At 37.9% G+C, this 15,350-nt stretch overlaps 1 protein-coding gene across 4 annotated transcripts in view; it reads left to right on the top strand.

The window, feature by feature from the left end:
• The window catches only part of DYNC2H1 (dynein cytoplasmic 2 heavy chain 1), a 348,288-nt gene that overhangs the window by 266,366 nt on the left and 66,572 nt on the right, over positions 1-15,350 (top strand). Inside the window, exon 85 of one of the 4 annotated variants that reach the window (XM_049614189.1) lies at positions 11,589-14,675. The exons of the other annotated variants lie outside the window; for them this stretch is intronic. Coding sequence (XP_049470146.1) covers positions 11,589-11,627 — 39 coding nt within the window. The 3' untranslated portion in view covers positions 11,628-14,675. Of the gene's footprint in view, positions 1-11,588; positions 14,676-15,350 lie in introns of those variants that run through there. 4 annotated transcript variants of the gene reach the window in all.

Here is a 15,350-nt window from a genome sequence, read left to right as displayed (position 1 = left end):
ACATAGAAGATGGCGTTGCTACAACTACTTGAATCAATCATAATCAAAATACTATAGTATGTTACACTAGAAGTTGTATCTAATTGATTTTTAATTTAAAGTAGATACATCACCTATCATGAAAGCTTCTTACCATTTCAAGGAAACACAGGATTCTAAGAGCTTTGAAGAACTTTCCGTTAATTAGCTCATTAATCACCACATTAACAATACAAGGTGGTGCTACTGTTAACATTATTCTAGTGTGAGGATCCTGAGGCAGAATGTGTTAAGTGACCTAACCAGAGACACAGAGGTATTAAATGGCTTAACTATTACACCAGTAGTTGTACAGTCAAGATGAACCCAGGCAGGTCTCCCTTCCATATAAATGTAAAAGATGTAAATTTATCAACACTTTAATCTTCATGAGAGTGTATATCTTTAAAATCCAACTACATGCTGCCTAAGGGCAAGATGTATGGTGTTACATTTAATTACAGTGGAATTAGGTGTAGGAGGAGAGTAACACTGATGGCAGAACACCGCTTGTACAGTAGAGAACAGAGTTCAGGGGGACTCGTGTACAATGGAGTGTAGAAAATTAAGCTTAGGTCAGATCTTCAGTCTTTTAAAAAGCCGAAGAAAAGGTGTTGGGATTAAAATCTGTAGGCAATAAGAGTATTTTTATGTAGAAATAATGACACAGAATGGCTAAGAATGTGGCCTGTGGAATAGGTCTGTCTGCCACTTAGGAGCTGTGTGACTGTGGGCAAGTCACGTAAGCCTCTCTAAACTTTTTTTTTAAGTTTATTATGATTTTCTAATATAATTTATTGTCTAGTTAGCTAACCTACAGAGTTTATAGTGAGCTCTTTGTTTTGAGAGTAGATTTCCCATGGTTCATCACTTACATACAACACCCAGTGTTCATCCCAACAAGTCCCCTCCTCAGTGCCCATCCCCCATCTAGCCCATCCTCCAACCCACCCCACCCCCCTGCAACCCTGTTTGTTCACTGTCTTTAAGAGTCTCTTATGGTTTGCCTCGCCCTCTATTTGACACCATTTTTTCCCCTTCCCTTCCCCCGTTGTCTTCTGTTAAGTTTCTCAAATTCCACATATGAGTGAAAACATGTTATCTTTCTCTGACTGACTTCTTTCACTTAGCATAATACTTTCCAGTTCCATCCACGTTGTTGTAAATGGCATGATTTCATTCTTTTGAGAGAGAGGGAGAGAAGGCGTGTGCGCGCATGCCAGCAGGGCAGAAGCAGAGAGAGAGGGAGACGGAGAATCCCAAGCAGGCTCCGCATCACGGGGGGCTCCATCCCACAAACCATGAGACCATGACCTGAGCCGAAATCGAGAGTCGGATGCTTAACCCACTGAGCCTCCCAGGTGCCCCTAAACTTAGTTTTCTTATTTGTCAAATAAGGATAATAATGGTACCTACTCTAAGGGATTGGTATGGAAATTAAATTGACTCATAGGTAAAGTGCTTGGCACTTTAGAGCAAGCACCCTCTAAATTTTAGTTGTTTTTGTTACTGTTACTTTAAGAGAACTTTTTTATGTAAAAAGCTGCTTTTGGAGTAGCTGACTGGTAACACTGCAAAACGAGTTAACAGAAGTAGGGATGCCACATACGTTATTGTGTAGTCACCCTAGCAAGAGGTGGTTAGGGCCTGGAGTGGGGTAATCGAGGGGGTCATATGTGGTGTTAATCGGCATACCTGGCCTGTAAACCATCTGGGTGAATTTGGGCATAAACACTTGAAAAAATGAAATATTTTTTATAATTGTATAATAATGTGGCTTACATTAAGACCATATTGAAAGGTAAAAAATTCAATGGGCTTTATTATGTGAACATTTCCCATGAGTAGGACCAAGGGATGGTGTTTTTCGCGAGGTCATAGATTTTTCATTCTTGATAGCAAGTCTTTCTCTTCTTTGGCTCACTGAGCTCTACTCAGTGTTTGCACACTTGGCACAGCACAGGGCCGGATGACTTCTTCATTACGGTGAGTTGAGGGTGTAAACAATCTTCATTAATGTATTAAATGAAGGTTTGTGTGTTACACTTGGAATTGAGATATGCAGCCTCTAAAATATCACTGTTTTTGAAATACTTTTTGTAATTTGCCAAAAAGTATTTCAAAAACAGTGATATTGAAAACAAATTGATTAAACTTCTTTCCGAGGATGAAAGTATGTCGTGCAAAGCATATTTATATTATACCCCAGAGAGTGTCTCGAGATGTGTCCGGGTGTCTGATGAGACTCCGCTGAGACCAGGCTGACCTTCACCAAGACAAGATCCGTAAAATAGTTTCTGACATTTACTTTCCAATGAGTTTTACCAAAAATTGTGGGTCCAGTACTATCCCATTTCTTTCAAGATAAAAAGTAAATGTTTTATTACATTTGAATGTGACAAGTTCTGTATTAAGTGATATGATTTAATGTAATTTAGGAAATAGTTCAGTACTTGACATTTTCTTTACTGTGTCTGACATGATTGGAGTAAGACTTTTCTTAAGAGAATTATTACTTTTATTTGTTTGACAGATTCTGATAATCTACTAAAACTTCTTTTGTAAAAAGTCACAATACTTACAATGTTTGTTAAAGACAACAATACTGTAAAATATTGTTACTCTTCTTTTCATATTAGGACATAGGCTTTAAATTACAATTTAAAAGCTAAGAATTGAAAAGATACAGTACAAAATCATTTCGTCCTTCTGGCTGAACAGTGCACTCTGTTCAGATGGGCATCTCTACATACGGAGCTGCACTGCCGAGGCTCAGGGCGTCTAAGAGTTAAGATCTCCTCTGCTGCACAGTGTGTCCTTTACTCCTGTCCCTGCCCTGGTCTCCTTGACAGCAGGGGTCTCACAGTGGGTCCTCCAGACCAGGTGCACCCACAGCACCTAGGCCCCAACCCTGACTGTGGTGATCACACTCTGTGTTACCCTGACTCTGCGTGTTGTCAGACATTGACGTGGTTCTGCTGCGTGCCCACACCGTCTGTGGTCAGAACTCTGTGAAGACAGGTGGGAGCCGTGGTTACCTTCAGGCTTCCCTGCCCCACCCACCAGTGTCGATGACCACCCCCATCATTGCTCCCTCTTCTAAAGTTTACCTACCTTCATGCAAATAGTGCTTTAAAAAGTCATCAAATGTTTAACCGAATTGTAATCATTAATAGTGAATGATTGGCGTTTTTCTATTAAAGTAGTACCACACGTTTTACATAAACTTTACCAGTTCAGAGCACTTTTGTAGCCCTTTGCTCATCTTCTGCTCTCATCATCCCCCTTCTACTTAGAAAACTAAAGCAGAAAGGGGATGCTATCCTATAAAGTGTCAGAGCCCACACTGCAATCCCCATGGTGTTTCCTACATCTGTGTTCTTCCCACCCTGTCCACCACTTACTCATTACTTATATCACACAGCTACACAGTGGTCTTTGTTCTAAGAGACACTCACCTGCTTTGTGAGCATTGAACTCCACATACTCCTCTCCAAAGGCTTACAAATGCTGGCATGGAATTGCCCCATCTCCTCGTCTCTCGCTTCACTTATAACTAGAATTCTGTTAGATAAACGTACAAATGGAAATCAGTTCCTACTGATGTACATAAGAGCACAGGGGCCTGTGAAGACCCAGAATCTCCAGTATCTTGGAATTCTCTTTCAGTATACCTAACTTAATACCATTTTTGTGCATGATAAGAGAACATATACTTTTTCTTTTTAGAAGAGATTTTAACTTTAGAGTTTATTCTTCTCTTTGTCCTTTTTTCTTAATTTAGCAGTGGAAATGGAAGTACAGTGTTATAAGACTTTCATGCTATATGTGAAGTTTCATTAATATTATTTGAAGTTTTATTAGCATCCCTTAATATTTATTGTTATTTGAAGATAGACCATAGTAAGTTAAAAGTGTGTACTAGGGAGGGGCCAAGATGGTGGAGCAGGTGGAAGTTCTCTGCTTCTCTCGTCCTTGAAATGCAGCTAGATCAACACCAAACCATCCTGCACACCTAGAAAATTGATCTGAGGATTAACAGAACAATCTGCATAACTTGAGCCACAGAACTCAGCAGATATGAGGCACGAAGAGGTGAACTGGGGGAGAGAGAAGCCATGGAGGGTAGGGAGCTATTGCAGAGAAAGGACAGAGATGGGGGGAGTGCAGGAAAAGCATGCCCCCCAAGAGCAGCTGGAGAGAAAGAGAAAGAGTGGAAACATCCACAAGGGATTGAACAAGAAAGGGAGAAAGGAGAGGGTTTCGGCACTATTAGGACTCTAGAAACAGGGGAGCACAGAGTTGGAAACTCCAAAGCTCGATAGCTGGTGGAGCTTTGGTGGCGAGGAAAGGTGAATCCCCATTAACAGGCAGCGAGGTCCTCGGGGCACATGGGGAGAAACGGTTCACCTGCTTGAAGGGCATTTGGTAGAGGCTATGTGGTCTCTCCATGGGCATAGGTGCCAATGGACCTTGGAGAATAGCCACGTTTGGTGGTGTTGGAACAAGGACATTAGGTTACAGTGAAGCCTGGTGCCATTTGTGTGTTGTGATTTGTCATAGTCCCTGAACCACTACTGCTACACAGTCGTGCGTACTTTTTCTAGGGCAGGCTGGCACCTGGTGGCAGTCTCTGGACCTCTGCAGTGGCACGGTTGCATGAGCATTCCTGGAGGCAGCCAGCAGCCAGCCATTGCTCGGGGAGACCCTCCCCCAGAAGGTTAGAGCAGGTCCAAACTGCAGGGCTCTCAGAAGTGAGGGGTTTGGAAGCACAGCCCCTTCTGACATAAAATTTGGGAGAGAGGTACTGCCTGGCAGGCTGACAGCATGGACATAGACAGTGTAGAAGCGGGGAGTGGATGGAAACCAGAGACAAAGGAGGCATGCCTGATGACTGCTTGGTGAGAGCACAGAATTCTGGTGTTAGAGACTGGGAAGCTGCGTGATGCCATTTTCACCTCTCCTGCACACGCACATGCGCACACACTGATCCACCCCAGTAACCTAAGCAGTACCACTTAGTGGAGAATGGAGCTATCACACCAAGCGCTTACCCAACTGTGCCCTCCAAGAACATGCTCTACAAGACCACTACAAGTCCCTCTGCCTGCTTAGTGCACAGACTATAAAGTGCTTCATAGTTAGATTTCTAGGGGAAACTGAATGTAATTTCATTCTATGCGCTGGTCCATCGAGTCCTTTTTTTTTCTTATTCTTGGGTGCAAAAAGAGAAAAAAATTATTTTCATTATCTGTTTTTATGAAAAAGTTTTAAAATTTCTTTTACTATATACTCCATATTTTTATTTTTTTGTGAATTGTTTATTCTATTTTACTTTATTTCATTTTATTCTATTTTATTGTATACCTTTCTATTTTTAATGGTTTGTCTTTTTTATTTTCTATCCCTTTTTTCTCTATTCTTTCAAGCTTATTTCAACAACCAGACGAAAATACATGTAAGATCTAGCTTCCTTTATTTGATTTTTTTGAATTGTTTTGAATTTTTTTAATTTTATTTTTTATTAATTCTTTTTTTTCCTCCAAAATGACAAAAAGAAGGAATTCACCACAAAAGAAGGAATAGGAAGAAATAGCCAGGGACTTAACACAGATATCAACAAGATGTCTGAACCCGCATTTAGAATCATAAAAATACTAGAATACTAACTGGGGTTGAAAAAAGCATAGAATCCCTTTGTGTGGAGATAAAATAAGTAGTCTAGTCAGGGCGAAATAAAAAATGTTGTAACTGAGCTGCAATCTCAAATGTATGCCACAGTGGCAAGGATGGATGAAGCAGAGTAGTGAATCAACAGTGTAGAGGACAAACTTATGGAGAATAATGAAGCAGGAAAAAAGAGGGAAACTAAGGCAAAGGAGCATGATACAAGAATTAGAGAACAAAGTGACTAATTAAAAAGGAATAACATCTGAGTCATAGGAGTCCCAGAAGATGAAGAGAGAGAAAAAGGGGTAGAAGGGTTATGTGAGCAACTCATAGTGGAAAGCTTTCCTAACCTGGGGAAAGACACAGACATCAAAATCCAGGAAGCACAGACTTCCATTAGATTCAACAAAAACGGACCATCAACAAGGCATATCATAGTCACATTTACAAAATATACAGACAAAGAATCATGAAAGCAGCAAAGAAAAAAAGTCCTTAACCTATAAGGGAAGACAGATCAGATTCACAGCAGACCTATCCACAGAAACATGGCATACCAGAAAGAGTGGCAGGATATATTAAACATGCTGCATTGGAAAAAATATGCGGCCAAGAATTCTTTATTCAGCAAGGCTGTTTTCAAAATGGAAGGAGAGATAAAGAGTTTCCCAGACAAACAAAAACTAAAGGAGTTTGTGACCACTCAACCAGCCCTGCAAGAAATTTCAAAGGGGAGTCTCTGAGGGGAGAAAAGATGAAACAAAACAAAAAAGACCAAAAGCAACAAAGACTAGAAAGCACCAGAGAACACCACCAGAAACTCCAACTCTACAGGCAACACAATGGCAATAAATTCGTATCTTTCAGTATTCACTCTAAATGTCAATGGACTAAACGCTCCAATCAAAAGATAGAGGGTAATAGATGGATAAGAAAACAAGATCCATCTATATGCTGTTTACAAGAGAACCACTTTAGACCTAAAGACACCTTAAGATTGAAAATAAAAGGATGGAGAACCATCTATCATATTAATGGTTGCCAAAGGAAAGCTGGAGTTGCCATACTCCTATCAGGCAATCTATATTTTAAAATAAAGACTGTAACGAGATGAAGAAGGGCATTATATCATAATTAAGGGGTCTGTACACCAAGAGAGTCCAACCATTGTAAACATTTATGCCCCCAACGTGGAGGTACCCAAATATATAAAACAATTACAAAGATAAACTCATTGACAATAATAGTAGGGGACTTCGACTCCCCACTTAAAGCAGTGGACAGATCATCTAAGCAGAAAATCAACAATGAAACAGTGTCTTTGAATGACGGATTGAACCAGATGGACTTAAAAGATATATTCAGAACATTTCATCCTAAAGCAGCAGAATACATTCTTCTCAAGTGCATGTGGAACATTCGCCAGAGGAGATTGCATACTGGGATACAAATCAGCCCCCAACAAGTACAAAAGTACAAATTGAGATCATACCGTGCATATTTTCAGACCACAACACCGTGAAACTTGAAATCAACTACAAGAAAAAAATTGGAAAGACAACAAATACTTGAAGATTAAGGAACATTCTATTAAAGAATGAATGAGTTAACCAAGAAGTTAAAGAGAAAACTAACAAGTACATGGAAGCCAATGAAAATGATAACACCACAGCCCAAAACCTCTGATGTGCAGCAAAGGTGATCAGAAGAGGAAAGTATATAGCAATCCAGGCCTTCCTAAAGAAGGAAGAAAGGTCCCAGATACACAACCTAACCTTACCCCTACAGAGCTAGAAAAGAGCAGCAAATAAACCCCAAACTGGCAGAAGAAATAGGAAATAATAAAGATTAAAACAGAAGTCAATACTGCTGCCCCAAAATAAAATAAAATAACATAACATAACATAACATAACATAACATAACATAACATAAAATAAAATATAAAACAGAACAGATCAATGTAACCTGGAGCTGGTTCTTTGAAAGAATTAACAAAATTGATAAACTTCTAGCCAGTTTGATAAAAAGAAAAAGGAAAATAAATAAAATCAGGAATGAAAGAGGAGAGATCACAACCAACACTTCAGAAATACAAACAATAATAAGAGATATTATGACCAATTATATGCCAATAAATTAGGCAACCTGGAAGAAGTGGACAAATTAGTAGAAACATATAAATCACCAAAAGTGAAACAAGAAGAAATAGAAAATTTGAATAGAGCCATAACCAGTAAAGAAATTGAATTAGTAGTCAAAATTCTCTCAAAAAACAAGAGTCCAGGGCCTGACAGCTTTCCAGGGGGAATTCTACCAAACATTTAAAGAAGTGTTAACACCTACTTTTTGAAGCTGTTCCAAAAACTAGAAATGGAAGGGAAACTGCCAAAGACATTCTATGAGGCCAGTATTACATTGATTCCAAAACCAGACAGACCCCACTAAAAACGAGAACTATAGACCCAATTTCCCTGATGAACATGGACGCAAAAATTCTCAACAAGACACTAGCCAACCAGATCCAACAATACATTAAAAGAACTATTCACCACGATCAAGTGGGATTTATACCTGCAATGAAGGGCTGGTTCAGTATTCACAAATCAATGTGATTCATCACATCAGTAAAAGAAAAGAGATCCTCTCAGTAGATACAGAGAAAGCACATGACAAAATATAGCATCTCTTCTTGATTAAAAACCCTTAAGAAAGTGGGGATAGAGGATCATACCTCAAGATTATAAAAGTCATATACAAAAGACCCACAGCTAATATCATCCTCGGTGGGGAAGAACTAAGAGCTTTTCCCTTAAGGTCAGGAACACAACAGGGATGTTACACTTGCCACTATTATTCAACATAGTATTGGAAGTCCTAGCCTCAACAGTCAGACAACACAAAGAAATAAAAGGCATCCAAATGGTCAAGGAAGAAGTCAAAGTTTCATCCTTTGCAGATGACATGATACTCTATGTGGAAAACCCAAAAGATTCTACCAAAACACTGCTAGAACTGATCCATGAATTCAGCACAATTGCAGGTTGTTAAATCAATGCACAGAAATCGGTTGTATTTCTATACACCAACAGTGAAGCAGCAGAAAGAGAAATCAAGGAATCAATCCCATTTACAATTGCACCAAAACCCATAAAATACCTAGGAATAAACCTAACCAAAGAGGTTAAAAATCTATACACTGAAAACTGTAGAAAGCTTATGAAAGAAATTGAAGAAGACACACAAAAAATTGGAAGACATTCCAAGGTCATGAATTGGTAGAACAAATACTGTTAAAATGTTGATACTACCCAAACCAATATACATATTCACTGCAACCCCTATCAAAATGACACCAGCATTCTTCACACAGCTAGAACAAACAATGCTAAAATTTTTCTGGAACCAGAAAAGACCCCAAATAGCCAAAGCAATCCTGAAAAAGAACACCAAAGCAGGAGGCATCACAATCCAGGACTTCAAGCTGTATTACAAAGCTGTAATCATCAAGACAGTATGGTACTGGCACAAAAACAGACACTTAGATCAATGGAACAGAATACACAACCCAGAAGTTCACCCACAAACATATGGCTAACTTATCTTTGACAAAGCAGGAAGGAATATCCAATGGAAAAAAGACAATCTCTCCAGCAAATGGGGTTGAGAAAACTGGACAGCGACATGCAGAATATTGAACCTGGACCACTTTCTTACACCATACACAAAAATAAAATGAGTGAATGACCTAAATGTAAGGAAGCCATCAAAATCCTAGTGGAGAAAGCAGGCAAAAACCTCTTTGACACTGGATGCAGCACCTTCTTACTCAACACATCTCTGGAGGCAAGGGAAACGAAAGCAAAAATGAACTACTGGGACTTCATAAAGATAAAAATTTCTGCACAGCGAAGAAAACAATCAGCAAAACTAAAAGCAACCTATGGAATGGGAGAAGATATTTGCAAATGACTTATCAGATAAAGGGTTAGTATCCAAAATCTATAAAGAACTTATCAAACTCAACACTCCCCAAAACAAATAATCCAGTGAAGCAATGGGCAAAAGGCATGAAGACACTTCTCCAAAGAAGACATCCAGATGGCCAACCGACGTATGTTGCAACCGGCGCAACAAACACCAAGATCAGGGTCCTGAGGGTAGGGGAATGTAAGAAAAAAAGAGAGAGAAGCCAGTTTGGGAACAGGAGGGTCCCCTGGGCTGATGGCCCAAGTGACGACTTTATTGTTGCTGTACACAATCTTTTATAAGACTCTTATGGATCAGGTCATTCTCAGAATAAACAGGTTTCACATGATCACTGCCAGCCAAAACATTTAGTTCTGTGTACCTTGTGAACTTTCTAAACGGGTCACAGCAAGACCTTGTTGATAGATTGCTAGCAAAACACAGTTCCCATGTTTGTTTCTATTTGACCCGGGGTAGAAAAGGGGGGGGGGGTAACATTACTGCCAACACCCACAGACCACAGGCTTCAGGAATTAACTTTCTCAGCCTTGACAAGGCTTTCGTATGCCCTTGCAAGTGGGAGAATGGGAGGGGGAACCACCGGGTTGGCTGAGTCAACAGGGAGCCTTTGTTCGACCCGGTCTCAGCCTGGCACCGGGGTCCAGCCTCCCACAGACGTATGAAGAAAATGCTCAACATCACTCATCATCAGGGAAATACAAATTAAAATCACAATGAGATAGCCCCCTCATACCTGTCACGATGGCTAACATTAACAACTTAGGCAATGACAGATGTTGGTGAAGATGTGGAGAAAGAGGAACCCTTTTGCCCTGCTGGCGTGAATGCAAACTGGTGCAACCACTCTGGAGAACAGTATGGAAGTTCCTTAAAAAATTGAAAATAGAACTACCCTATGACCCAGCAATTGTACTACTAGGTATTTATCCAAGGGATACAGGTATGTTGTTTCAAAGGGACACATGCACCCCAGTGTTTATAGCAGCACTATTGACAATAGCCAAAATATGGAAAGAGCCCAAATGTCCATCAACAGATGAATGGATAAAGAAGATGTGGTATATATAGACAATGGAGTATTACTCGGCAATCAAAAAGAATTAAATCTTGCCATGTGCAACAGTGTGGATGGAACTAGAGGGTATTCTAAGTGCAATTAGTCAGAGAAAGACAAATATCAAAGGACTTCACTCATATGTGGAATGTAAAAAACAAAACAGATGAACGTAAGGGAAGGGAAGCAAAAATAATATAAAAACTAGGAGGGGGACAAAACATAAGAGACTACTAAATATAGAGAACAAACTGAGGGTTGCTGGAGGTGTTGAGGGTGGGGGGGATGGGCTAAATGGGCAAGGGGCATTAAGGAGGACACTTGTTGCGATGAGCACTGGGTGTTATGTAGGGGATGAATCACTGGATTCTACTCCCAAAATCATTATTGCATTATATGCTAACTAACTTGGATGCAAATTAAAAAAAAAAAAAGATGTATACTATAAATCCCAATGCAACAAATACAAATATCACAGAGGTATGCATGATGAGTCTATATAGGACATAAGATGGAAACATATGCTTTACTTAGTCCAAAAGAAAGACGAGGCAATAAGGAAGTCAGAAGTTACTAGTATTAGGAATAAGATAGGGACATCACTGCGTTTCTACAGACATTCAAAGGATAATAGAATATCCTAAACAACTTCATGCTGATAAATTCAACAACTGAGATGAATTTTATGAATTTCTTGAAAGATACACACTACCAAAGCTCACTCAAGGAGAGACAGATAGCCTCTACTCCCTATTAAAGAAGTTGAATTTTATTAAAGTTCCCATAACTCTTAGAGTTTACTGCTGAAATGTAATAAATACTTAAGAAATAATACCAACTCTGTGTAAACTCTTTCAGAAAATAGAAGAGGCAGGAATATTTCACTACACTTTCTGAGACCAGCATGGCCTGATTGCAAAAGCTAACAGAGGTATTGTAATGGAAGAAATCTGTAGATTAACTTCCTTCCTGAACATAGACTCAAAACTTAACAAGATATTAGCAAATTGAACATTTGTTTCTAATTGTTTTTGCAAAAATACGAAACTCAACAAAATGTAAAAATGGATTCTAAGTGGGATTTACTCTAAGAACACAAGTTAGGTTGAATTAAAAAAAATGTTAATTATTTTAGTAGACTAATAAGAAATTACATGTTTATCTCAATAGACACAGAAAAGGCATTAGACAAAAGTCAGCGACCAGTCATGATTAAAATTTTCAGCAAATCAGGATTAGAGTAATGGACCTTCTCAACCAGATAAAGGGCATCCATGAAAAAGCTGTGCTAACATAATAGTAAAGGACTGAATGCTTTCCTCTTAAGACCAGGAATAAGGCATCAAGGTCCTTTCTCACTGCTTCTATTCAGCATTGGGCTGAAGGGTCTAGCTAGCATGACAAGTTATAAAAAAAAAAAAAAAAAAAAAGATAAGGCTGGAAAAGAAGAAGGAAACCTGTATTTATTTGCAGAACTTATGGTTATCTGTTTTCAACGTCTTACAGAATGTACAAAAAAGTTCCAGAGCTAGTAAGAACATTTAAATTTAGAAAGGTTGTGGGATACAGAGTAAGTATGTCAAAATGATACATATTCTGGAAACAAACTATTGAAAATTGAAATTAAAAGTACTACTTGCAATTTCAGGATGAAATTGAACAAAAATGTGTAACACTTTTGTACACATTGAAAACCACAAAGCTTTGAAGAGTGAAAGTAAACAAGAGTCAAATAAATGGAAAGATGCGCTGAAAGGTGTACTGTGTTCATGTATCCGGAGACCCAGTATTGTTAAGATGTTAATTCTTCCCAAATTAATTGAGAAGTTCAAAACAACCCCAATCGGAACCACTACATAATCTTTTGTAGTGACTAACATTTGCTTCTAATTTTTTTTTTTTTTGCAAAAATACAAAAGACCTAGTGTATGCTAAGTAGTATTAGAAAAGAATGAAATGAAAGATCTTACTCAGCATGATTTCAGGAACTGTTAGGAAGATACAATCGAAGCACTATGGTATTGGTATAAAAATAGATATATAGCTCAATGGAATGTAATAAAGTCCAGGAAAAGACCCACAGATGTATGATCAATTGATTTTCACCAAATATACTATGTCAATTAAAAGGGAGAAAGGAAAATCTCTTTAATAGTATAGAACAATTGAAGAGCCAAAGCCAAAAAAAAATTAATTAAAAACCTACACCTGTATCTCCAAACATATAAAAATTACCCCCAAATTGATTATACTGTTTTGAATATAAAATGTAAGCCACAGACAGGAGAAAGATTAACTAGACATATTCAACAAAGGAACATGTATGTAGAAATTTTTGAAGTATAACTAATAATGAGAAGGCAAGCATTCCAAATTTTTAAAAAATACTTGATTAGACACTTTAACAAGAAGGTATACATATACCACATTTTATTTACCCATTTATGTATGGGAGGACACTTGGGTTGCTTCCCTATGTTGGCTTTTGTAAATAATGCTGCAATAAACATAGGGGTGTCTGCATGTATCTTTTCAAATTCTTGTGTTCATTTTTGTTGGGTAAATACCCAATAGTGGGATTACTGGATCATATGTTAATTCTGTTTTTCATTTTTTTGAGTAGTCTCCATACTGTTTTCCACAGTGGCTGCACCAATTTACATTTCCACCAACAGTGCACAAGGATTCCTTTTTCTCTACATCCATGGTGACACTTGATTTTTATTTCTTGTTGTTTCTTGTGTTTTTGATTGTTGCCATTCTGACAGATGTGAGGTGAAATCTCATTGTGGTTTTGATTTGCATTTTCCTGATGATGAGTGATGTTGAGCATCTTTCTAAGTATCTTTTGGCCATCTGTATGTCTTCTTTGGAAAAATGTCTATCCAGGTTCTCTGCCCATTTTTAAATTAGATTATTTGGTTTTTGTGTGTGTGTGTGCGTAGAGTTGTACAAGTTCTTTATATATTTTAGATATTTACCCCTTATCAGATAGATTATTTACAAATAGCTTCTCCCATTCAGTGTGTTGTCTTTTCCTTTTGTTGATTATTTCCTTTCTGTGCAAAAGCTTTTTATTTTGGTGTAGTCCAAATACTTTAATTTTGCTTCTGTTTCCCTTGCCTGAGGAGCATATCTAGAAAAGTGTTTTCTATGATGTTAAAGAAATTGCTATTTGTTTTCTTCTAGGATTGTTATGGTTTCAGGTACATTTACGTATTTAATCATTACTCAGTTTATTTATGTGTATGGTGTAAGGATTTGGATGGTTCATCCACACACATCCAGATCAATAGATACAGAAGATATGGTGTGTGCATGTGTGTGTGTATGTATACGATGGCATATTGTTCAGTAGTAAAAAAGCATGAAATCCTTGCTTTTGCAGCAACACAGATGAATCCCTAGGGTACAGTGCTAAGTGAAATAAGAGAGAAATACTGTATGATTTCACTCGTGTGCAATTCAAGGAACAAAATCAGCAATGGAAAAATGAGACAATCAGAAAGTCTCTAAATACAGAGAACAAAATGGTGGTTGCCAGCAGAGAGGTGATGGGAGTATGAGTGAAATGGATAAAGGGAATTAAGAGTACACCTAATCTAGATGAGAACTGAGTAATGTATAGAATTGTTGAATCATATCATACACGTGAAACTAAGATAAAACTGTGTGAACTACACTTAATTAAAAAATAAAAAAGTACACAGATGACAAGGAAATGTGAAAAATTCTTAGTATCATTAATCATTAGGGAAATGAATATGAAAGTTACAATAAGAATATAAATATACTGAAGTCAGTTGCATTTCTATACAGTAGCAGTGAATGCTAGATTTTAGTATTTAGAGTATCCAAAAGGAAATTAGGAAAGCCATTCCACTTATGATAGTATTGAAGAGTAGATACAGGGAAATAAATTAAGAAAAAAGAGCAAGACTTGTACAATAAAAACTGCAGAATATCATTGAAAGCAATTACAGAAGGCTAAAATCAATTAAAACTCATCCTCTGTTAATAGGGAAATGAAGAAGTGACTACATAGATACAGATTATTTTTAGAGTGTAATGAAAGTGTTCTAGAATTAGAAAGTAGGTAAGTTGATTGATTTGTGGATATTGAACCATTCTTGCATTCTGGTAGTAATTCCACTTGGATCTTGGTGAATGATTATTTTAATGTATTGCTGAATTTGGTTTGTTAATATTTTATTGATAATTTTTGCATCTGTATTCATCAGTGATACTGGCCTTTTTCTTTTCTTTTGTAATGTCTTTGTGTGTTTTACGCTGGCCTCATAGAATGAATTTGGATTGTGTTAGTGTTGATTATTTTGTTTATGTTTGTTTATAGTTGCTCTATGTATTTGGGTTCTTTCATGTTGGGTGAATAAATATTTGCAATTCTTGTGTCTTCTTGTTGGATAGTGTCATTTTTTTTTAAGTTTATTTATTTTGAGAGAGAGAGAAAGAGAACGCAATCAAGCATGAGTGGGGTAGGGGCAGACAAAGAGGGGAGAGAGAGAATCCCAAGCAGGTTCCACACTGTCGTTGCAGTGCCTGACATAGGCCTCGAACCCACAAACCACAGGGTCATGACCTGAGCCGAAATCAAGTCAG

Source organism: Panthera uncia, chromosome D1 (assembly GCF_023721935.1).
Source record: "Panthera uncia isolate 11264 chromosome D1, Puncia_PCG_1.0, whole genome shotgun sequence".
NCBI lineage: Eukaryota > Metazoa > Chordata > Mammalia > Carnivora > Felidae > Panthera > Panthera uncia.
Note: the sequence above shows the minus strand (reverse complement) of the source record. Positions and strands in the feature narration are given on the sequence as shown.